Source organism: Vombatus ursinus, unplaced genomic scaffold, assembly GCF_900497805.2.
Source record: "Vombatus ursinus unplaced genomic scaffold, bare-nosed wombat genome assembly UNPS02004691.1, whole genome shotgun sequence".
Taxonomy (NCBI): Eukaryota; Metazoa; Chordata; class Mammalia; order Diprotodontia; family Vombatidae; genus Vombatus; species Vombatus ursinus.
This window is the reverse complement of record NW_020944469.1, coordinates 7,196,980-7,222,339: the sequence shown is the minus strand read 5'-3', so window position 1 is coordinate 7,222,339 and position 25,360 is coordinate 7,196,980. Positions and strand designations below refer to the sequence as shown.

Sequence of the window (25,360 nt, the reverse complement as noted above, 5' to 3'; positions counted from 1 at the left end):
TTACTGAAATCTCATATTGTTCTTTAACTATTCACCTGTTTGTCTTGGCGCCCAAACTTGGTGGTAAGCATCTTGAGGCCCGGCTCCCTGTCTTATGCTTCTTTTTCCTCCCCACAGTGACTGGGAATCATCAAATAGCTCTTGATCGAATGACAGAACTGAAAGATGGCAGAGAGCTCTAAGTTAGCTTCGTTGTCCACATTCTTAAGAGAACCCGAATTCTTAAAAAGAAACACATGTAAAGAAGACGAGGCAGAACCCATCTGGGCATGAGAAGTGGGGTCCCAAGGAAGATATTGTTAATGAACAGTCTTCGTTTTCTGAACCGTCCTAAGATCAGGGTCCCAGGACATTTCTGTGGGCTGCCCAGGTACCCCTTGTGCACCTGGGGCACTTTTGTTCCAAGGAATGGTAGTAAGCTGAGTGTTACTTACGCCAAAACAAAAACTAGAACCTTTCCAAAAATGGCAAATGTATGTAGAGAGACAAAAACTTCAAATAGGACTTTCTGGTCGTAGCAAGCACATAAATATAAGGAACATGACAGTCTATGCCTTTATTTACCTGGTGGTTTGAAACTGTACCTTGTCCTGCCACGAAAACACTGAAAACAGAGGGACAGAATACAGAATCAAATGGAGGGGCCAAAGAGCACTGAGACTTGAAGACGGGACACTGAGGACGCACAGGCCTTCTTCTCATATGGGTCTCCTAGATGACAGTGAAGACTCTCTTCCAATAGCTACGTTCCTTCTTTCCTCCTTAATGTTCTAGTGAGCAGGGACAGAGACAGGAGGGAGGAATGCAGAGTTCTCTCTCTCCTGTCCCCAGCAGCAAACAGCTCTCTACTCTGCAGGGAGCTCCAACGCCCAACCTTAGCCTCTCGGCATCAGCTGTCTTAACTTAGAGCATGGAGCCACTGTCTGATCCACACAGGAAATAGGCCTATGTGGTAAATGAAGTAGCCCTGCAAGGCAAAGGCTCTTGTAGGTTGTTTGTGAGCATGACCCTTGGCCATGCACAACCATTAGAAGGGACACTTATGCTGTACAGGCAACTGGATGGGAAACAGGCCGCCATGAGATACGCAGGCTCCTTTTCCTTCCTAACTCCGTGTGTGCTTAAGTAGTACCTCCGTAAATGGAGAAGAAAGAGGGAGAAATGCACAGGTTCAGGCCAAAGGTACCAGCAGAAAACCAAAGCATAAAACAAAGAATGTCTTTTTAACTATAGGCCCGACACAGGGCTGCGCTGGATTAGCCTCTGCCTTTTCTCTTACCGCCAAAAACACTCCCATTTCTAATCTACCTCTTTCACGTCAATCCAATAAGTACTTATTAAGCACCTATGACATGCCAGGAGCTGTTCTAGGCCCTGGGAATACAAAGGCCAAAACAAAAGAGCCTCTGCCCTCACAGAAGGAGCCAACATCCCTCACAACATAGTTCAAATCTCTCCTCTTCCATGACAGTTTTACAGACCATTCTAATAGAGGTAATCCTCCCCTCCTCTGAACTCCTCAGACCTTTTTAATACCACTCCTGTGCCACTGAGGCATGCTGTAAGGCCGTTTAACTGCTATTTTACTCTTTCACATATTTATTTATACCTTGGTTTCCCAACTAGACCCCCTGAAGTGCTGGAAAGCAGGTATCCCTTAACCTGTTTTTGTCTCAATTTCCTCATTTGGAAAATACGTTTGGACTTGATGGCATCTAGGGCGCCCTTCTGACCTCCAAGTCCAGCACCTTCTTCCCTACACCATGCTATATAGGAACTACAGACCCAGCTGCACAATATTCAAATGCAGTCCCAATGAGGATTTTTTTTTTCCTGAAGGAGCTCATGACCCCAAACTCCTTTCTTGGCCTGGGCTTTATAACCAGGATCTGAAATACTGCCCAATAGCTGCTCTCTGTAATTTCCAGTGAAATGCTAGTTTCTGGTACATTTGTGGCAAAGTACAATGTTAAGGACTGAAGTATCATGCTTAGAAGTATCATGGGAGGCCTTTATGGATGGAATAACTGCCCTCCCCCCACTAGAACAGTAAGTAGTGTGCACACTGCCCTGGGCAGCACCATGAAGCTGGGTAGTGACAGCTTGGAATAGCCCGGAGTGTTCAACATTAGTTTAGCCTTAAGTAGGTTGGTTTTAACAGCCAAATGTGCACTGCATTCGGTCTGAACATTAAAAGCACCTTTCAAACTTAATTTTACAGAAATGTTAATGACCAGAACCAACTATTGAAGGCAGAAAAAGAAAAGTAATTATTTCAAGAGATGAAAGGAAACCACAAATGAAAGCTTGTGTCTGAAAAAGGAGCACAGTGACTTATCTCTTTGTAAGGAAATGCCTTTAGTTCAAGACACCATGGAGATTTTACAGTTATTGTGTTTACATGGGAATTATTTTAATTTTGAAATGTGAACCCTGGGGGGGGCGGTTAAAAAGAAAGTGGAGCATTTCCTCATATTTAACTAGTAAGAGATTCATCTTAGAAAAATATTTGGTCTAAAATGAAACAATGGCTTTCTAACAACCTAATATATAGTTGCTCTACAATGATGATGAATAGGAGTACATCATAATGGCTTAACTTTTAGGGAACAAAATGATAAATGGAAGTCTGATTAGATGCTCATAAAAGACAAAGACCAAGTGTGTTCTGACTGGAGAGCATTAGCCACCTGAAAAAATCTCGTTGCTTATCCCCACTGCTCCTAAGAGATGTCTCCATGGATATTTACAAATGTTCAAAGGATCAAGAAGAAAAGTAAACTGAGAAAAAGATTACTGCCTTGGGCACATCATTATCATATTGATAAGTAGATAATTAAAGCTCATAGGCAGGTAGGTGGTAAAGCAGATTGAGCGCTGGCCTTAGAGTCAGAAAGTCCTCAGACATTTACCACCTGTATTACCCTGGGCAAGTCCCTTAACCTATCTGTTTCTCAGTTTCTGCATTTGTAAAATGATGGTATGACTTAATGGTCACCAAAATCCCTTCAGCTCTAAATCTGTAGCCTATGATAATTCCAACCCCCAAATCCCCAATAACCAACGCAGTGCCGGGAGATCAGGAAAGACTTCATGCATGTGGAAGGTGCATGTGAGCTGAGCCTATGAAGCAGAAGCAAAATCAAAAGAAATAGATGCCTTTGACCAAACTCAACTCAGACCTTTTTAGGAGGTATATACTTGATCTCTGCCTCTGTTCTGAAAGGTACTCCCCATCATCTAACTATTCAACCTTTCCTTGGCCACACTCAGAGGTGGAGCATCATTCAGAGAATCTCTTGCCACCGGAGCTTAATAGTGTCACCTGGTGTCGATGCTCTAGCTAAGGAAAGCTATGAGAAGAGTGCACATTCCAGACAAGCATTAAGATACTGAGGTAGGAGATGGAAGGCTGAGTTGAAGGGAAAGTAAAGAGGTCAGCTGGCCTGGAATACAGAAGGGATCAAGTGAGACTCGAGCTTGAACTCGTAGGGGCAAGAGGGAGTAAATGACCAAGGAAGTGATATATGGTGGCCATGTGGAGAGTGGATCAGAGTCTAAAAAGGTCTAGGCAAGTGGTGATGAGGAAAGGCCAGGGCCACAGTGAGTCCACATTCTTATGGGGGTACCTCCAAAATACAGTATAACCGTGAGCAAGTCAATTAAGATCTTTGGGCCATAGTTGGCTCAAGGAGTAGGTTTAGAATCTTGATTCAAGATCATCTTTAAGCTTTGGTTCCTTTCAGCTCTATGATCCTCTTTTGTTAAAAGAATTCCTGGCAGAAATAAAGCAAGAGTCATCTAAAAGTTTAAAAAATTATATAACCAATGAAGTAGTATGGTATGTGAATGTAATGTGACACACTGTGCCATAAGAAAGGACAAAAAGGATGGTTTCAGAGAAACCTTGGAAGACTTGTATGAACTGATACAGAGAGAAGTGAGCAGAACTAGGAGAAACTCCTTTTTTGCATCTCTAGGGAATTGTTAAGGACCCAGTGTCTGCAAAACCCTGTCACAGCTGTAGGAAAAGATATAAAGTTCAGAATGAGCACCTTCCTAGCCCTCCTGAAGTTTATAATCTAATAGTGGGATATATATATGTGTGTGTGTATATATATATATATATGTGTGTGTATATATATATGTGTGTGTGTATAGATAGATAGATAGATAGATAGATAGATAGATAGATAACTACATCTATCAGTGAAATAATTCCATAGGATTGCTTCTGTCTTCCATAACAAGCATTTGGCAAACTATTTCTAGCAAAATGCTGGAGAAGCCCCCAACACATCACATCAGGCCAATCAGCCAGCATCAGAGGGGTGGGTTGTGGCAAGGTTCTAATGTCCCCTTTAGTGCTGATGAGGGCAATAGCCAGACTAGCTACCTTTCCAGATAGCTACAGCACTCTGTGCAGTACAAGAAACACACATTCGATGGGTAGAAGGATACGACATATGTATTCAACGTTCCATTCGTTGTATATTACAGGAATATACAAAATAAATAGAAGATATCCGGGGGGGGGGGGTAGCAGCCAGGAAATCAGGAAAGACTTCATGTGTGTATAAGGTGGCACATGAGCTGAGCCTTGAAGGAAACCAGAGGTTCTTAGAGGTGGAGATGGTATATCTGACAGTCTCGGTCCCTTAGGTATTTACTCTCTCCTGGAATCGTGGTGAAAAACAGAAATGAGGACAATGAAAATTTTAAAAAATATTCCAAGCTGAGAGACAGAATAGTCCAAGTGAAAAGGGTGCTGATTTTGGAGTTGGACAATATGGTTTCGAACCCTAGTTCGGCCACTTGCTACCTATGTGACCGTGGACAAATCACTTAGCTTCTCTGCACCTCAGTTTCCCCATCTGTAAAATGAGTGCTTTTGACTAGCTGATTTCTAAAGGCCCCTTCCAGCTCTCAATCTTTGGTCCTACCTAGTCCAGTCTGTTCCTCCCAATCATTCTAAAACATAGAGCCTCACAACTTAGACTGATATGGGATGTAAGACATGCACAGAAGTAGGTCAGTGGGCTTCTGCGTGCCCAAAGACAGACCCGTCACTTTCAGTGCTATTGAGCAGGGTGGACATTCTGCTACAAATAATGTGAATTGTGGCCCTTCCACAAAAGTAGCAGTGTCATGAGAAAACTCGGGCTGCTGGTTTTGTAAACGTTGCATTTTCAATATTATAGTGTCAGTCTTCATTCACTCTCTGACAGGGCTGTCAATCAAGCTGCAATCTAGTTTTATAAGACTTTAAACAAAGATCAAGGCAGTGATACTGCTGAGTTCACATTATCTTCCCCAAGATAAGGACTTCCAGGTTTTCCTCTGGCCACATCAATATTAACTTCCAGAGCAAATAAAAAGATAACCACTTTGGCATCCCTGATGGGCAGTGAACCCACGATTTCTACCTCTGCGTTGAAACCTGTGCCCACTAGAACGGAACAAGAAGACTCAGAGCCTGCTTGCCATCTGTCTTGAAATGTTTTACATGCTCTTTTTGCTAACAAGGGTTTGGCAATAAGAGGATGAGGGAGCTGGACATGGGGCAGCATCATTTTGCTTCTGCCTTGAGCCCAATGGCACATGAAAGGCATCCAGAATCAATTTCAAGAAGCTAATAAAGTCAGCGGGGGAGACGGCTGGAAACGTGCCTTTTGTCACTTCCTTCGAGGAAGCAACCTGGATTTCTCTTCCTTTTTCCAAAGTCTATGCCGATGAGGGCAGTGAAAAAACTGATAGAAAAAGGACAGGAAATCACTCAAGTGTGAGGCTCAAATGCGAATTTCAGAATAATTGTTTTGCATGTTATAAAGATCCAGGCTTAACAGCGCAGGAGGCTAGGCCACTCAAACACACCCGAGGGTGAGAGTCATATTTCCATGGATCTCTTTGTTTGGGCTGCCCCTCCAGGGGCATTTCTGGAGCAGCACAGACTACAGAAGTACTAGGCACTGAGGCCCCTCTGGCGATGAAAGAATTCTGACCTAATGCAGTGTGCATCTATTTAACATCTATTATGTGCAAAGCACTAGGAATACCAAGGCTAAGCAATAACAAAAAAGAATACCAACTGTCAAGGAGTTTACATTCAACTGGGGTGGGAAGAGAGGTACAACTCGTAAAACTATGAGATGGGCAAGGTGCACTGGATGAAGGAACCGGAAGTCCAAATTCTACCTCAGACATTAGCTGAGGGCCCCTGGACAAGTCCCTTCACAGCATCTGAGTTTCAGTTTCCTCATCTGTAAAATGGGGATAATAAAAGCACCTACCTCCTAGGGAGGTTCAAATGAGATAATATATGAGAAACCCCTTGCAAAATCACAAAGTGCTATAGCAATGTAGGCTATTACAAGTACATACCTAGTCATTTTTAGGGGAAAAAAGATACTGAAAACTACAGAGATTTAGAAAAGTTTCCCACTGGAAGTGATCCAGGCGAAGTAAGGGGACGTGAAATAAGCAAGGAAAGGTACTTCCAAGAACATACTGTCTGTATTTAACATTGTGTTTCTGTGAGAACTCCCAAATATTTCTTTTCCTTCTAGTGCTGGTAGGATTTTTGCGCCTAAAAATCTCTAATTGATTCTGATTCAAAGTTGATCCTACTTGGTAACTGTTCTGTTTTTTTTTTTTAAATGCAAACCTCCTAGTAATATCCCAGAACATTTGCCACATGAGCTGAAACCATCATAATTACAGCTTTCTTGCAGGTGACAGAGTGCTAGACTTGGAGTCAGGAGGGACATGTGTTGATATCTGGCTCTGGCAATTACCAGCTCTAGGTAACAAAGGCTAAGTCATATTTCTTCTCAGAGCATCAGTTTCCTCATCTGTAAAATGGGGATAAGAGTGGGAATGATACTACCTTCAGTGCCTACCTCTGGGTTGTCCTGAGGCTCAGATGACATACAGTACGTAAGGTTCAATATGAATATCCAAATGGAAGCTCCCTGAGGGCAGGGGCTGCTGTTTTGTTTTGTTTCTGTAGCCCCAGGCACTACCATAGTGCCTGGCACATAGGACCTTAATACTGAGCAAAGAAATCTGACTCTGAGGGGAAGAGGTTTCATTTTCTGTCCATTATGACATTGTGATTGATTCCAACTAGGCAAAGTAAATCTTTAATACTCAGAAGCAAATAAGATGAGTCACTTCACCATGGCATTGTACTCTTGGCTCTGTGAGCAAACTGAACCGAACTTCAAAATCGGTTTTCACTTCTATCACCCATATAAGTCTGAACTTGAGATCCAGTCTTCTTAAGTACTGTTTCTTTAAAAGTAAAATGAATGAAAATAGGGGCAAACTGATTTTGACAAGTAGATTCAGACCACCTCCTCTGTCTATAAGGCCTATGCAATTTTCACAAGAGGAGAAATAGCCAGGGAAATAGTGGTTTCATTCCCCCCTCCCCACAAATGAAATCCACCCCTTCATTTAAGCACATGTGAGCATATTGCAATGTTTTTCTTAGAATGTATCTGGAGAGCTGAGAAACTTGATAAATAACAAGGACTTTGGGGGTGGGCATCATTACTGATCCTCACATTTCCCAGGCTGTACAATCTTTCTGTTCAAAGCTCTTATCACTAATTATAGTGTTCCTAAGAAAAAATCCATTTATCACCTTAGAAATACTTCATGTGATCAAAAGCTGTCCAGTGATGCTTCGCTTACAGCAGCAGATTCTCCATTGATTATCCAGGACTATGGAAGGTACCATATAATATGGAGAATCCCAAACCTGGGATGATTCCCCAAAGGAGGAGGGATGAGAGGGAGGGATACTCTGGTATTCACTTTGAAATGCGTGGAATGGTATTTTAGGGGCTTTCCTTTCCTAATTATAATTTTGTTTACCTGCAATAGAATTGACTTGAAATCACAGAGCATAGGAACAGACTTGGAAAGTTTGATTTCACGTATATTAACACTGTTATCACCTTTCTTGAAATTTCCTACTTAGGATCCCAGTAGATAATGTTTCTTCATCCTTGCTTTGTTGTGTTTTACCTGAAGTGAAGGGGACACAGAAAGGTGATTTTTAAATAATGCCCCAGCCAAAGTATCTTAATAACATTAGAGGAAAAAAATACTGGGTCTAGCCAACTGAATAACCACCCCTCTTGCCATTTTAAATGGGCCAACAATACACAGGAGTTTCAGCCTCAATAGGAATGGTTTTCCCCCTAATAATTTAATTCCCCCGCCAGTTGAAAGCCTTATTGTAACTATAATTAGTAAGATACCACTAGCCAACACTTGTGTGAACATCAAGGTTGGTAATTCCTTTACACATATCACTTCCCTTGAACCCCACAATCACCTTTCAGTGTCTCCAAGCAAGTATTAGGCATTTGCGTGGACCTGGAACGTAGTCTCTTGGCCTTTCAGAATCCTTACCTGTCTTCAAGGCTTAGCTCAGCTGCCACCTCCTCCAAGGGGCCTTCCCTGCTCTCATTCTCCATGACTCATTCAGGCTCTCTTCCCCCTCCAAATTGCTTTCCATTAATTTAGCTGTGGTGTTCCTAAGACCCAAGCCCAACTCCCAAACCTAATGTAAAATTCCTTGAGGGTTAGGCAGAGGCCGCCTAGTTTGCCTTTGCTTTCCTACCATACGTCACAACGCCTCCTCTAATAGTAGGTGCTTAATAAGTGTCTTGAATTATCTCCATTGATAGGAGGTTAATGTTACCTGGAGTGCCTGTTTCACAGGGTTGTAAGGATTGAATGAGATCATTTTTAAAAAATCAAACATTTCTCCATACTTTAAGGGTTTACAAATCACTTTATAAAACATTATCTCATTTGATCTTTCCAAAAATCCCATGAAATGAGTGCTCGAGATTGTATCCCCACATTTGACAGATAAAGAAACTTGAGGAGCTAAACACAGCTTTCTTTTGACCTCAAGTCCAGCAGCACCCTTTCCATTAACTCCACTATTCACCAGAAGAGCTAAACTTGATATAGGTTGTGTCTACTTAAGAGCACCTTCCAATTCTGGGAGAAACAAGCACAGTAGTTCCTCTTGACGCCGGTGTTAGTCCATTGGCGGACTTTTAAAGATCACGAAAATGGTGCATTAAAATTCCTTTATGACTATGTTGTTCTATGTTGATATACTCGTTGGCAAGGCATGTGAGGCTGACCTTTTTGCCTAATGAACAGCTATTAATGGGACACAGTTACAGAAAGGGCTGCTTCATATGTGCGTGTAGACTGTCGCCTAAGATATTTGCAGAATCAAGCAAGAAAAAGATGCATATTTTGTGTATGTCATTGACCTCTCCTAAAAAATAGGTTTAACTGTATGAATTGCTTACCATCTTAGGGAGGGAAAAAGGTAGGAAGGGAGGGAGAAAATTTGGAACTCAAAATTTTATTAAAAAAATGAAAAAAAAATTGTCTTTACATGTAATTGGAAAAAATAAAATACTATTTAAAAAAGAACACTGAAAAAATAAATACAAATTGGTTTTAGAGAGAAGGTAGTGTGGTAGAGTGGATAGAGCCTTGAACCCTGAAAGACTTGAGTTGTGTGACCCTAGGCAACTCACTTAACTTCCCAGTGCCCCAGGGAGCTCTCTGACACTCTAAGTTACAGAATTCTAACAGTGAAGGAAGTTATCTCCACCCATGGAATCGATAAGTCTGGACCCATTAAAATCCAAGGGACACAGGTCAAGTTTAGAATGGGCTGTCCTAGAACTTTTGTCCTTGTGAAGGAGGGGAAGAGAACCCACAATAACACTTCAAATTAACAGATCAGGAGTCACTGGGAAATAGATCTTTAAGAAACAATTTCACAATGTATAGCGCCTATGTCAGATTGCGCACCGTCTTGGGGAGGGAGGCGGGTAAGGAGGGGGAGAAAAATGTAAAACGCAAAAGCTTATGGAAATGATTATTGATAAATCAAAATAAATTAATAAGAAAAAGAAAAAAGAAAGCACAAAAAAAGAAACAATTTCATATCATCGTGAAAATAGCTACAATTCATATAGCACCTCAAGGTTTGCAAAGTACTTTACATATGCTATCTCCATGAATCCTCATAACAACCCTGGGAGGCAAGTGCTATTATTATCATCCCCATTTTATAGATGAGGAAATAGAGGGGCTGAAAGAGGTTATGGCACTTGCCCAGTGTCATATAACTACTAAGTGTCTGAGGCAGATTCGAACCTGGGTCCTTCCAATTCCAGGTCCAGTTCTTTGTGCCACTTAACTGCCTCCAGACATCGAGGGGCTGAATTGCCACATGGCCATCTTTCTTGTCTCACCGACCATGATATCAGCCTAGACCTTTAAAGGCTAAACTCATCTTCCTTTGGTCTGGGTACATTTTTACCCCTGTGGGCACAGGGATTTTGTACTATTAACTGACTGGGCTTTTTCATGTGCCTCTGCACTTGGACTCCATCAATCAGAATGCATCTTCTCGTTACTTGAGAGGTTAGAACAGACAGTGGATTACCCCATGGCAAGCAGGGACCATGTGATGACACTTGGAATGACATCCTGTTGACTGGGTACTGAAATTCTATAAAATGGTTCTTTGCAAAGTTAAATAGATTTCATTGGATCACTGACTATAGGAGCTGACAGGGACCTTCGAGATCATCTAACAGAAGCCCTCCCCACTTTACAGCTGTGGAAACTGAGGCCCAGAGAGAGTGTCTTGCCAGGGTCAGTCACTCAGGTAGCAAACTGATGGAGCCAGGGTTTCAACCCAAGGGCTCTGACTCCACACCCAGCATTCCTCCCACGAAGAGTTGCTAAATCAATGACCTTTGCTCACTGGGTCATTTTTTTTTTTAATCATTCCAAACAGGGGAAAAATCTTCGAAAAAAGTACTCTTGTTAAGACAAAGAAGTTGTATTGCCAAGTTTTTTTTAGCTGCACTAAGAGATGTCCTTGTACTTGAAAGTACTATTAGAAAACAGAATGGCACAGAAATCCCACTTCAGACAAAAGCGCAAAGAGCCCTGGGTGGGGAGCAATCATTTAGAATGACAGAAGAAGTATTTGAGAGACGCAAGTAGAGCTCTTTCTGTCTGTACATAATATACTTTCAATACGTTGAATATGATCTTAATAGACAAACAAAAACAGAGAGAGTCCTTTTAAAATATTTTTAGGATAATCGTTTCCCCCAGCAAACATCATTATTTATCCATTTTGAAAACAGGCCAACTGCTCACAGTTCAAATACACAAATCTTGGCACACAGCAGAGAAAATGGGAATCTCTACCCTTTTCCAAAATAGCCTTGCCTCTATTTTCTACATTTCTCAGGTCCTTATCTCCAAGCCCATGCAGTGTTACCGACTGCTAGCAAAAATCCTCAGCCGCTCGTTCCCATCATTTCTCCAGAGCTGATGTGGTAGCACAGAAAAGAAAGCCTTTATTGCTACCAGATGCTGTTGCCTCCTTGCCTGCTTGTACATAACACTGAGAGTGGCCTCAAGGGAGTGGGAAATAAGGGCTCATCTGAATGTTTCCCTTCCCTGTGCCTGTACTTCATAGTAACCTTTACATTGTGGTCTCATCTGTCCTGTTTCCAATGTCCAACCTCAAACTAAAAGTTGGCTGTTTATTTATTTCATCCTATCTTTGAATTAGGACCTCCTCTAGTTCTGTAGAGGACATTATACAGGAGGACACAGTTTTGGCTTCCTTCTTCCTGATTAGTACAGATAAAGAGAAAAGACAGAGTCTCTGGGGCTATCTCAATGTTTAATGTAAATATAAAAATACAGCTGTGCTCATCTGGATTTGCTTCTTAGGAGAGAGAACCAGAAAAAATTAGCCAAACTCAACAAAGGTTCAAATACTTGCAGCTTCTCTTATATGAAACGAGAACCTTCTCGATAGGAATGAGGGTTTGCAGGCCAAAGTCTAGGGCTCAGCCATTACTGCAGTCTAGTCTGGAAATAGGCAGAGTAATGAGTGTGGCAACAAGCTTGCAGTTAACTACAAGAAGGAAGAGAAGAACTGGGAAGGACAAGTCAATAGGGCTGAACTGTTCCTACTCTTTTGAGGGGTTTAACCAAATCTACTGTATAAAGCTCTTGGGGATCTTCTTCTGAATATCTATAAGACTGTAGACTCCCACCCTCAGACACTTGCTGGCCATGATCCTGGGTAAGTCACCTAATCCTCAGTTGCCTCATCTGTGAAATGGGGTTAATAGTATCATCTGCCTAGCAAAATGGTAGCTATTATTATTGGACTCAAGTGGTGAAAATGTTTAAATAGCAATTCCTGAATATAGAATTAATGTTTAAACTATCTACTGTGATCTAGACCTTGGCCACTTCATTTCTCCTCTCTAGATTCAGTTTTCCCTTTTGGAAAGGAAGGTTTAGATTTTGCCAAGATCCCTTCTGGTTCAGAATTCTAAGATCCTATAAAAGTGAGTTGACCAACATAGGAAACATGCTACTTTTTTACCAGTTTTTGCACCTCGTATCATATCTAAGGTGCAACTGGAAGGCCCTAAGTACAGGTTGTTATTTCCAGCCATGAGAAACAGTACGTCATTGTGAATACTGTTACCACAGCATGAATAACTCTCCCCCAGTGGCTTTGGACATCCTCCTCTTCATTTACTCTCTCGCCTCCATAGACAATTGAGAGGATTTGCTGTCCCCCAAGCACGTCCCCTGCTTGCCTTGGCTTTGCACAAACCTTTTCCCATGCCTGGAATGGCAATTTTTCCCCAACTAATCTCTATCTGTTAAAATGCTTCCCTGATCCTATTAGTCAGAAGTCATCTCTCTTTTTTCTTATTTGCAACTGTTATTGTGCATGTTTCATAATTTCTTTTGTATTACAGTGATTTGTACACACAGCTTATATGCTGTATTAAATTGTAACCTCCTTGAGGGCATGGGCAATATTTCTTGTGTCTCTATAACATCTCTGTGCCTCTGTCCCTTTCTCACTATTCGCATGGCCTTCATCATTGCTCACCGGGACTACTGCCACCGTCTCCTAATCGATCTCCCTGCTTCAAGATAGCTGCCACGTTGACATTCCTAACGCTTAGGTCATGTCATGTCAAGGAGTTTCAGTGGCCCCCTGTTGTCACTAGTATAAGATAAAAACACCACCTTCCACCTTTCCTAATTTTGCTTAATGCTAATGCCTTTCCTTGGTTGATTATCTCCATTGTCTATCCTGTCTATATCTTGTTTGTACATGGTTGTTTGCATGTTTTCTCCCCCATTGGACTGTAAGCTCTCTGAGGGCAGGGACTTTCTTTTGCCTTTCTTTTCATCCCTAGCACTTAGCATAGTACCTGGCATATAGTACACACTTAGTAAGTGCTTCTTAATTAATTGTGTACGTGTTATTACTCTCATCACAAAGCAAGCTCCTTGAAAGGAGCAACTATTTTGTCTATTTTTGGGGGGCTAGGCAATGGGGTTAAGTGACTTGCCCAGGGTGACACATCTAGTAAATATCAAGTGTCTGAGGCTGGATTTGAACTCAGGTCCTCCTGACACCAAGGCTATTGTTCTATCCACTTTGCCACCTAGCTCCCCCAACTATTTTGTCTTTGTAACCTCGGGCCATAACACAGTGCCCAGCACAAAACGGGTGCTAAAGAAATGCTTGTTGCATGGAACAGAATTCTCTTTTTGGCTCCCCCAGCACCAAAGACTGCCTGGCACATAGTTGGCACATATTAAACCAATCAATCTATCCTAGCTGGCATATCCCATAAACACTCACCCCCCATTTCTGTTTGGGCTCCCCACACATCTAGAGTCATAGCCCAGCATGCTGCTCTGTGCTTAATGGGCATTCAGTAAATGTTTGATGATGGTGATCATTCCTGGAGAGTCCAAGAGGGGACTGGAGAGGAGCTTAGCTTCCCTGTCCACCCACAGGGTAGCACAGAATCACTGGTCATGGCCATACAATGACAGACCCCAACAAGTGCTTATAAAAGCCCATGCTTTGTAGGCAGTGAAGATCTTCCAAGATACTAATTCCCAGTTATCTCACAGCTCTTAAGGGATGGATATTTGGGACTGGCCATCTTCATTTCTCCCTTTGGATACTTCTTTGTCATGAAATGTATCTCCTGGTGTTATTTTTATTTTACTTGCATGTACATTTACACAAAGAGTTTTTAAAAAACCATTTCTCAGCTTCCCCTGTCCTCCAAATCCCTTTTGATCTGTATATGTCTGAGGCTACGGGGCAACCACGCCCAAGGCTGAACAACAACTTAAATCTCTTCCTAAGTGCAGTTTTGGCCTCTTTTGCCTAGAGGGCAAAATACCAGGCAGCACTGAGTCAAACCATATGCGCAGGACATCTATCATTGGTAGATCTTACATATCTAGAAGGTTTCCTTTGTCTTTTCAAGAATTGCCTGGCAACCTCCCACACCTCGGACTCCAGCGGCCTGAGCTCCTGGCAGGAGAGATTTCACCCTTCACGCTGTCCATTTCTCCAGTCATTTGTATTCATTAAACTACTCACTGTTTTCAAGGTGGGGGAGAGGACTCTGTCAAATGGAAAACTGGCACTGGAAACCTGTGTGTGGAATGGGCTCATGGGGCAAAAGAAAACTGAAAGACTGCTTTGGGAATGGCATGCCGAGGAGAAAGCTGATCAAAGGAGCACATCAGCAATTAAAGGAGTCAGGATAATAACTGGCACTCGGGCTTCTCTATTCACTGGCTTTCAACCTCTTTTAGGACAGTAGACTCTAGATTTCAATAGCATTTTTCTTTTTTCTTTTTTTTTAATCTGTATCTCTCTTTACAGAGAAGTATGCTGGTAAATACAAATGAACATCCATGAATCTCCACATAGTCACCTACTGGCAGACTCAAAATGCACATGGCCCCAGCTTGCAGAAGTTAAGTAAGGGCCACTGCATCTGTTAGAGGAATGCAAGCATCATGAGGGCAGGTGCTGTTTTGGTTTTATCTTTGTATGCCCAGGGCCTTGCACATAGTAGGCACTAAGTGAATGTTTATGGAATGAATAGCACCAGGTCAGTTCTTTGGTGGGCTTCCAACCATCGAGATATGGAGAGTTCTGTTTCTGATCTGGGCTAACATAGAAGCATCAAGGTCAAATGTCACAACAAAATCCATCTAGAGAAGTACTTGTACCAAAGTGAGAGGGGACCTGGCTCTGAGGGAAATAATTAGGATTTCTTAAGTTGTCTATGAAACAGAAAGTAAAAAAAAAAAATCATGGCTGACAGAAGAACCATAGGTTACGTGGGGAAAATGGAGTTGTCTTCCAGGATGCTGACTCTGGAGGGGGGGACACAGGGGAATGGCACATGCTTCCTCCCTGCAGTCTTCCTTTGGCCCACTCTCGAGCCCATCACTTCTCCCAGTAGAGCTGCTCCTCGGCCAGGGTATCCTCTGAGCAACTGTTCCCACTCCCCAAACGGTTTTTGCTTCAGGTAAAACAATACCTAGTTATAGCTCTAGCTACAAGGCACTAAAGCCAAGAGCAGCTCTTTTCTGAATTTTGCAGAAGATAGTTGTAAACCAACAGTGGCCATTTTCAACCAAAGAAGGCAGAAGGTAGTAACTTCTTCAGAAATGTTCGAAAATGGCCCTCTAGCTGCTGTCTCCTTGTTCACTCTGAAAACCACCATCCAGGATTGCGATAGGGTGGTCTGTCAGAGGAGCCTGCCTATGGTTAAGAAGGTCCCTGCCAAATGGACTGGGCTAGTTCCCCACAATGCCCTTAAAAGGCAGGGAAGCTGTTTCTGAGACTTGATTAGTCCAGGGGACTAGGGCTGGAGCCATTCATGGGGCTTCCTGTTTACCAGTGTCTATGAGAAGTCACAGATGTACTTCTATAGGGCTTCTGCAGTTACCTGATTAAATGTCTCTGTTGTCAAATATCTGTTGGTCTATGAGTGTTTCACTTCATTCCAGAACTGAGCTTGGAGTCAGGCCTGGCCTGAACCAAAATCTGCCAAGTATTATTTGGGAAAATAATGAACAAATCATGAGATTCTCTAGTCAAAATGATAAGGAAATCTCAAGGGGGTAGAGTTCCTCTGAAGTAGGGAATGTTGGATATCATCTGATATCACTAACACGATTATCCAATGGGAGAAATCCCCAGTTCCTGCTTTCAACGTTTCAAGGATATGTGATTTACCATTGTGGGTACTTCCTTCACCAACACCAGTCAAAACCCCCTTCTCCCTTTTGAAAACAGTTTTCATGAGTTACAATAGTTAAAAACAATGAATACCAAGTCCTCTGCAGCAGAGTGTCTCTATTTTTAGCTAGGCTGATTCTTGGACAACAGACATGTGGGCCTATCATCAGGCCCAGACTTAAACCCTTTCGAGCTTTGTAGGAGTCAATAAAGCTTATGCTGGGCTATCACAGCCTTCCAGGACCCGGAGTCACAGCCATGCTCCAATGAGGCATCAGAGTGTCTCATTATCTTCTGATAAAGCTCAAGGACTTTAGTTTCCAGGAAATTCTTCTCATTTGGTGTATTTTAGACCCAGTCAGTCAGAAGTGATGTTCCTTGTCCTTTAATATAAAGGGAATAAGGCTCGGACCCAAGGGATTCTTAATTTCTATGTCCTGCTATCATACAGCGAGTGTTCAGGGCAGGATACTGCTGGCTGCAAACTACTGCCTCTGTCTCTTCTCCCGTGTACTCCTCCTTCCCTCTAGCTTCCTCAAGGTTTGGCTTACAGCCAGCTCACCAGAGGCTATGGATATTGTTCTCCAGGTGTTTAGGGCTGCCTAGTTTTCTTTGTCACCTTTCCCTAGAATGGGGTGGGGTGAGGGCCAGGGCAGTTCTTTACCACGGAAGAAATATTGTTTCTATTTCCATTCCTTTCTTTGTTTCTCCCTTTTCATTTGTGTGGTCATTTGCCGTTTGTGAAATTATTCATAAATCCACAGGTCAAGCGCTGGAAGTGACCTTAGAGGTCTAGATCTAGTCAAATCCCCCCATTTTGTAAAGGAGGTAGCTACCTGAGGCACAGAGAGGGAAAAGGCCTTGCTATCTTCAGATCTCTGTCCCTTGTTTCTGATTTATTTGCAGTTTCTGTTGTCTACTGCCTTCACTTCTACTTTCTCTTCTTTAATCTGAATCACTACATCTGCTCATCACCAGTGGCACTGTCTCTTTAATTAAGAGTGTTAGGATCAGGTCGTATTTGTCAAGGTAGAGTGGTGGAGATGAGTGACATTATTAATAAGCTAATTCAAAAGTAAAGCAAGTAAAATCTATTCTGTCTTAGAAGTGCCTCCCAATTTCTGCATATTGCCTCTTCACAGGCATACCATCTGACTGCCTTAGGTGTGTACCACATCAGACAGAAACCACGTATGCCAGAGGGCGATGACATTTTAAAGCATATGCCTTCTTATTGCCTGTTGCACTGAGTTACCATGAGAAATTCTCATACTGTGGGAATCTCTAGAAAAGCTGTTGTGCCACTAAAGGCGAGAGGCAATGGGTAGAGCGGACAGAGGCTTGTCTGGCTGGCCCTCCACTCAGGAAGACTTGTATTCAGCTCTTGCCTCTAGAATACTAAGTCACACAATCCAATTTTCTGCACCTCTACCAACTTTCTAAGACTAAGTTATGGACATAGGGATCCATTTGCTTTAGTGAGAGAAGTTTCCACGCCAATGAAATCATAGCTTCGAAGCCTACGCTTATTCCCTTATGTGTAATAAGTGTAAAAAATATTTATCGCAGACGTATGTGAATACATACGTGTGTATGCATATAGGAACCAAATGAATGAACAGAACGCACGTGTACTCATTATGGCCCACGTGTCTTCCTTAGACTTGGTCTACTAGCATCGCCCAAACATGGGAAATCATTAAACACCATTCAAAACTAATGGAAATGTCAACACATTGAAAGACTCTATTAGCAATGCAAATATTGAGTTGCCTGCATTTTTAATATTTTCCCTGTTATAATAAACACAAACCAAACAACTCTAGATTTCCTTAAGTCTATCCGTTTAAAGGAAGCAGATCACCGAGTTTTCCTAACTCAGGATGACTTAACAAGTGCCCCAAGTTGAGGCCTGAAGCCAAATCTTTGCCCTGTAACTTACTACCTGGGTGACCTTAGGGAAGTGATCTAACCTCCCTAGGCCTTCTGATCAGTAACATGAGAGGGCTGGATTGGATAGATCATAGTTGCCTAACGTGGGCTCTATGAACTTTTCAAAAATATTTTGGTAATTAAAAAAAAATTGGTTTCCTTTGTAACTCTTTATATTTTATTATAGGTATTTAAAAGCATGATTCTGAGAAGGGGTCCATAAGCTTCCCCAGCATGACTATCCAAGGGGCCCATGACATCAAAAACATCAAGATCTCCTCAACTAGCAGATCTTGGAGATTCCTCTCAGCACAGAATCCAGCCTCCTAAGAACAGTATTACTTTGTGTTAACTGATATTTTTGTATCATCTTTCAATATTATAAGCTCCTTTGTTTTTATCAGCCACAATGCAATTCTACCCCAAGCTCGGGTCATCAAAGCTACATTCCTTTGAGGCACAAGTGAATGATACAAATCTTTGGCTTCTGAGTTGATAGCCTAAGGAAAGCCTAACAATAAATTGACTTCAGGTTCGAATATTTTTAAGGAAAAGTGAAATTTTGTCATCTCAAGTCATGACAGAGACAGGTCAGAGAAACTAAAAATGTCATGGGCAAGTCTATCAGTACCAGCTATTTTGAATCGAAGGCAAAAATCAAACAAACAAAATCTACAACTATAAACAAAAGTCCAAGAAGGTTTTTGTTTTTTTTTTAACAAGATAGCCCAGTTTTCTGGTTGGCCTGGACAGGAAATTATCAAAGTAACTCATCCTAATCGGTCTATCCCTGCTCTGAAGCCCCAGAACTTGACCCAATATAATTTTCTTATATAGGTTACAGACATCAAGGTAGAATGGCAGTTCATCTAAATTTTAAACTCAGTACTTTGATTTTCTGCCATCATTTTAAAATATTCCTGATAAATGACTTTGATTATTATAGTCAGATCTTCCCTTAAATGGGGGAAGTGGTGTGTGTGTGTGTAGACTATCTTCCCCTTTGGAGCCACATACGTTTGTCTAGAACATGAAAATCAAGACCAAATGTAAAACAGTGAGTCTTTCCCTCCAAGATGATGTCATGTCAGCCCACCCCACAGACAATCCTGGAGCCAAAGGCAGAGTGATACAAACGCTCTGCAGGTGTTGGGAAGTAACAGCACACTTTACAAAACTTTCCACATTGTGTATGTCTCGCTCCCTTACTTCATTGCTTATTCCTTGTTCTCTCCCATCTGGATGCTTTCATTTTAATTGTTAGAAAAGTACTCTCTCCAGAGAATTCATCCCCATATCACATTTGCTGTTTGCTGTTTCAGGTGCCATGCACCTGTTTCATCTGTCTTGCTCTCACCCCTGTAAACAACCTAATTCTCTCTTGTCAAATGATTAATTCAAGTTGTAGGGAATCTTTTTTCTCCACTAATGAAATGTTAGTTAAAAAACAATAATGCCTGAATAGGTGGATTCCCTACAGTTCAGCGTGGTTCTGTTTCCTTCCATTCAATTTTGGATCAAGGAAAAGGATAAAGGATTCCAAGAGAAAGGCCACCAATGCATACTTCATCTTCCTTTAAAGAAAGGTAACTTGTAAGGCCTTCTAAAGTAGTTTGGACCAACAATTCATGCTCTTCTGTCCCAGATAAGCATCACCCAAAGAGGTGAGTTATCCAATGGCCAGATGGAACAAGGGTTTCTAAATTGGCCCACAGTTCTAATTGCTACCCTTTTAGCAGCTGTCACCAAAGTGTGAAGGACTGTATGTAGCTCCCAGGGCTAACTCAGGTAGAATTCCAGACTATCTGGAAAAAGGGGGACAGTGCGGCTCAAACTGGGAGTAACTGCACAGAATCCATGTTATCAGTGCCAACTCAAGATTAGCTAAACTAAAATTCAAACCATCTTAAATCTAATAGTAAAATTTTGGGTTAAAATACTTTTGTGATCATTAAATGATAAAAGTAGTCATGCACTTGATTTGCATTGTACTGGAAAAAACCCGTGGACTTCCAGTCCTGAGACTAGGGAGCCAATCTTGCTCTAACATTTACTAGCTTTGTGACCTTGGGCAAGGCACTTACGGCCTCTGAGCGTCTGTTTCTTTACCTGTAAAAGGGGGACTAGTATCTATATATCACAGGGTTTGTGTAGGGATCAAGGGAGACAAAATCTTTAGAGTTCATTCTAGTCCAACCTGCTCATTTTAGAGATGAGGAAAATGCCCCTCGTTTCTCCTCTCCCCTCCCCCCACAAATACTAAGTATTAGAGGTAAAATTCAAACTCAGCGTTCATCAAAAGGCTTTATACATTCAATACCGATCTCTCATATGAGCTTCAGTCCCACATTACCAACTGCCTGCTGGGTATTTCAAACTACATGTGTTAGAGACATTCAAAAGTCAACACATCCAAAAGAGAACTCCTCACTCTACATATAAAATCAGTGGCTCAATCTTGCTGATATTACCTCCACAGAATCTCTCCTATCTGATGCCCTCTCTCTATTCGTGCAGCTACCACCTTCGTTCAACAGCTCAGTTGATTAATGTTGAGTTTTCCTCACTGTTGCTCAGTTAAGGATAGAGGTCCAGACAGGAGGCTAAGAAGGTGTCTGAGACCACAGCTTCAAATAAAGGAATGGCAGATTCTTGGCAAGCGAGGAGGCTGGTAAGAGTGTACTCACCAGGGGTCTTGCAAATCTAATCAAAATGGCTTTAAACTAGAAAGACTGAAAGTGAAGGGAGAGAAGACTGCCTACGTACACATGCACACATCATTCAGTTAGACCCCATAAAGAGTAACTGCAAGAATACCATTTGAAATGCCCAGAAGTTCACAGGAGACAACCCCTAAGAAAGGAACTGGTAGTTAAACCTGGTCTAAAATCTCCATATACAAACAATGAAGGTTTGGGCAAAAAGCAAGAACTCTAGGTCCTAATGCAATGGAGGCAAATTTGACCTCATAACTATCCCTGAGACCTTGGGGAATAAAAACCACAACTGTAATATGGCTCTGGATGAGTAGACTTTATTCAGAAAAGAAACAGGACTGGAAAATTGGGAGTGGAATGGCATTACATAATATGAAGGTATAGTCGAGTGGGGACCATGGTGGAGATCACTTGGGCTTAGGTCTGAGGACAGAAAAGGTGGGTGTAAAAATGTGTCACAGACCTATCAAAATAGCGTCAAGAGTCCTAGAGTTCAGAATGAACTGGCAAGGGAAGCCAAGGATGGCAGGAAGGGGTTGTCGGGTTTATTTCATTGAGCTCTATTAGGAGAAAAAGGAGGATCAAAGAAGGAATAGGAGCCACAGCTTGGGTTGGATGGAATGATGACAGACAACGACGAGAAGGCAGAGCCGGCTGCTCAATTCCTCTTCTGCTTTCCCTGCCACGGACAATGAAGGAACCACACACTGAAAGCAACAGAACAAGAATGAGCAGGAGGCTCTTGATGGCCAGATTAAGGTGGTCTGTGACATCTCCTGGTAACCTGGCCCAGACGAGCTAAGTGGTCAGGTAGTGCAAGAAAGGGCAGACACAGTGATATTTGAAAGACTGGGGAAATTGGAAGAGGTACCAGGTGATCAGAGAAGGCCAAAGGTCAGGGTTAGGGTTTTTCCCCCAAAGAAGGGGAAGAGAAGGAAGTTTACAAAATATTGGCCAGTGAGCTTTGCCTTTATTTCTGGGAATATTCCAAAATAGCTCATCATTAAGGAAAGAGTTAGGGAACACCAAGAAAAGAAGGTAGCTAGATCATTAAGAGCTGGTATGGCTTCACCATAGACGGACCAACTTTATTTCCTTTTCTGAAAGGATTACCAAGCTAGAAAAAAAGAGGAGAATGTTATAGGTAGAGTTTGCCTAAATGTTAGGAAAGCATTTGATAAAATATTTCGTGCCATTCTTGTGGAAAAAATGGAGAGATGTAAATTAGAATAAGAGTCCCATCAGATGGATTCAGAAGTGACTGACTGAATGGACTCATTCATGGCTCCATGTCAACTTGACAGGAGGTCTGCAGTGTACTGCCCCCTCCCCCCAGGGATCTGTGCTTGGTCCTCTACTGTTTTTACATTTTTATCAATGCTTTGGATAAAAGCCTAGATGGAATGTCTATGGCATCTGCAGGTAACAGTAAGCTGGGGATGACAGCACCTAAAAAGGTTCTGCCTGGTAAGGGCCTTAGGAGGAGTCTCCCAAGATGGAATTCAACAAGGATAAACGACAGGTCTTATACTTGGGTTCAGATGGAGGAAGAAGCTGCTTACCTGAAAAAGATCAAGGAATGGACCGGAAGCCTGGTGTGACTCAAATATATGGCAGCCAAAACACCAATGGAATCTTGGCTTGTGTTACTTCTGTACCCTGCTCTCATCAGACCACATCTAGAGTGCCATGTTCATCTCTGAACATGAAATGGAAGGAGGGCATTGAGAAGCTGCAAAGCTTCCCAAAGAAGGCAACCAGCATGATAAAGGCCCCCTAGTCGATGTCACATGAGGATTGGCTGAAAGAACAAGAGATGTTTAGTCTGGAACGTATTGAGGTGAGGGGCGAGGCATAATAAATGTCTTTAAGTTTTTAAAGGGCTGTAACAAGCAGGAAGGATTAAACTTGTTCTGTTTGTTCTAAGAGGGCAGCACTGGAGCCAATGGGCAAATATAAGCTTGGTATCAAGAACCACTTCCTAACAAACAGAGTTGACTAGAGCTTGAATGGGCTGCCATGGGAAGTGGGAGGGGATCCCCCTCCTTGGGGGTATGTTGTCGTGAGGATTCTCTGTGTGGATGAGGTGGTGGCTGGGGTTCATCTTCTGCACACCAGACCACGTCCAGCACCCTATCCTAGCGGTGGAGCTCAACGCCAAAGGGTCACGGAACACCTAAAGCTATGTCTAAATGAGGTCAAGAGTCACCAGTTTACCTGCTTGTTCCCACCATCAGATAACACAGAAAACCACAAACCAATGGCTTGACCAGGCTTACTGAATTGTTGCAACCAAAATGGCTGGCCTCTAGCCCTCATGCAGACACAAGACTAAAATGACTTTCACATTTTACCAGATCAACCCAGACTCCATTGCTGATAGGAAACTATTTGGTTTGGGAGGTCTGTTACCCTGATTGTCGCATATTTTCACAAGGGCTATTGTCTTTGAGGCATACTCTAGTCATACCTCCCCGAATGTCCTCATTGTCTGAAAATGTCGAGGTACCAACAAAGCTGGTGTTTTTATAGCTTGCAGAGCTATAAATCATTTTTAAAATCATGATGATATTACTCAAAGCAGATGTGAAAACAGATGTTTGCCATAGTCATATAAACTGCTTACTTGTCATACTTAATAAATGTTGATACTCCTACTTCTACTATATTCCCTTTTAATAACTAAAAATGTATTTGAGGAAAATATATTTTGTCTTAATAAACGAAATGGAAGTGGTATGACATAGGAAATGCCATTTGCAGGAAAGCTTTTCACTCTATCCACAGCAAGGCTCAACATGCCACCCTGTATATTAATGTCCTCACCAGGATGTAAAGATGGGACCAACCTATTTGATTGAAATGGGTAAAAGTGTGCTGTTTCACAGCAAGAGATTTTGAAATGCCAGTACATACCACTGGGTAGCTTATTAAAATCAGCTGTCATACATCAGTCCTAGCGCTCCAGCTGACTGTTCATAAGACTCGACAACAAGTACCTCAGAACACAGGCCAAATCCTAGATTTAGGCCTCCTGGTTTGTGGGCAATTTGCAGTGATGAATCCTATGTCTCTTTCACTTCATGAGACCACCCCCAGAAAAACTGCTTTCACAGTCGGAATGTCCTTCAAGTCGCCATACAGCTGGACACAAATAAAAGTTCTCAGAAAACAAAATTTCCTCAGGACATAGATGCAAAGTTATACTATAAACTCCAATCTGATTGCCTTTTTGAGTACACGTCATTCCGTTACTATGAATTGAATGCAGGAGTTTAATATACTCCACCTAGATTGAGAGACAGACAACTACTCGGAAATAAATCATTTGCATCTTGGAGCCCCATAGGGTATAGCCCTTCAGTGTTTGGCTGAAAAAAGACTTAACATGTGGCAAGGAAATCAACCATCGATCAATGAAATGAAAACCATGCATTATTCCAAATCCAAACTAAAATGCTCATCCATATAATTAGTAAGCAAGTGCAGTAAGTTGAATCCAGCAAGGACTTTCCAATTTCTCTGTTAACCCTTGAGCTCAACGAGAAGAATGTCTGAACCTCATAAAGACAGTGAAGAGCTTCTTTTGCTTATGTACAAAGAGACCATCTAACTATCTTGGGAGACTGTAATAAACCACTTAGTAGTTGACATTCTTTAGCCTGGAACGAGGGCCTCACCCTCAATGACAGCTTTATGAGGTAAACCCTCCAGCCATGGCCATCAATATGTTGATAGATTTCCCTTTGTTCCATCAGCTTCAGGATTAGAAGCAGATCTGGATTCAGCTACCATGGCAGCAATGGCGTGGTTAGTAAGCCTCTTCTCTATGCACAAATCTCCCAAGGGGACCGGGGGGGGGGGGGGGTGCAGGAGGAACTGAATGCTGTACTAAAGGCAAAAGTGCTCATAAAAGCAGGAGCAAGGCCAAGATGATTTTCATAAGACTTCCATGGAAAGACTCAATGGATATATTTGATTAGTGACCTTTAAACACACAACCACAAAGGAAAAACCAGGCTTTGGAGTCACAAGAACTTACCGATTTTAGTTACCAATCTTGCTGTCATGTATAAAAGTAAACAAGACCTATATGATGTGGCATCTATTAAAAAAGAGGTGGCCCAAATAGCCCCGTGTATTCCTACTGAAAAAGGGGGAGCCTTTTTGGTATAAGAACAATGGGACTTCAGGATTCTTCTCTATAGTTCATAAGCCAAAATAAACAAGTTCTTTTAATAGATACATTACAGCCAAGCCCAAGATTTGCCTAAAGCGGAAAGGGTTCTTTACAAGTGGTGACAAAAATGAAAATGCAATGCTGAGTAGAACATCAGCTGAGTGTACGGTCTTGCAACGTATATGCCACAAACAAAGAAAAGATCTTACCTTTCTCCTTCTGGTGCTTTTTTGCATTCGATCCATTATCTTGATCAGTGAACTCTCCCTCTCTATTGGCAACCATCATAGCTACAGAGAAGAAAGAGCACTAAGTGATATTAGAAAAAAGGAAACTGAAAGACAA

The 25,360-nt window shown here is 42.1% G+C and overlaps 1 protein-coding gene across 2 annotated transcripts in view; it reads right to left on the bottom strand.

Annotated features, from left to right (window-relative positions):
• Positions 1–25,360, bottom strand: part of DACH2 (dachshund family transcription factor 2) — a 415,832-nt gene that overhangs the window by 45,482 nt on the left and 344,990 nt on the right. Inside the window, exons 7-8 of one of the 2 annotated variants that reach the window (XM_027839863.1) lie at positions 25,225–25,305; positions 36–158 (exon numbers count right to left, since the gene is read on the bottom strand). In XM_027839863.1, coding sequence (XP_027695664.1) covers positions 36–158; positions 25,225–25,305 — 204 coding nt within the window. The remainder of the gene's footprint in view (positions 1–35; positions 159–25,224; positions 25,306–25,360) is intronic. The other variant, XM_027839873.1, reaches the window with a different exon arrangement.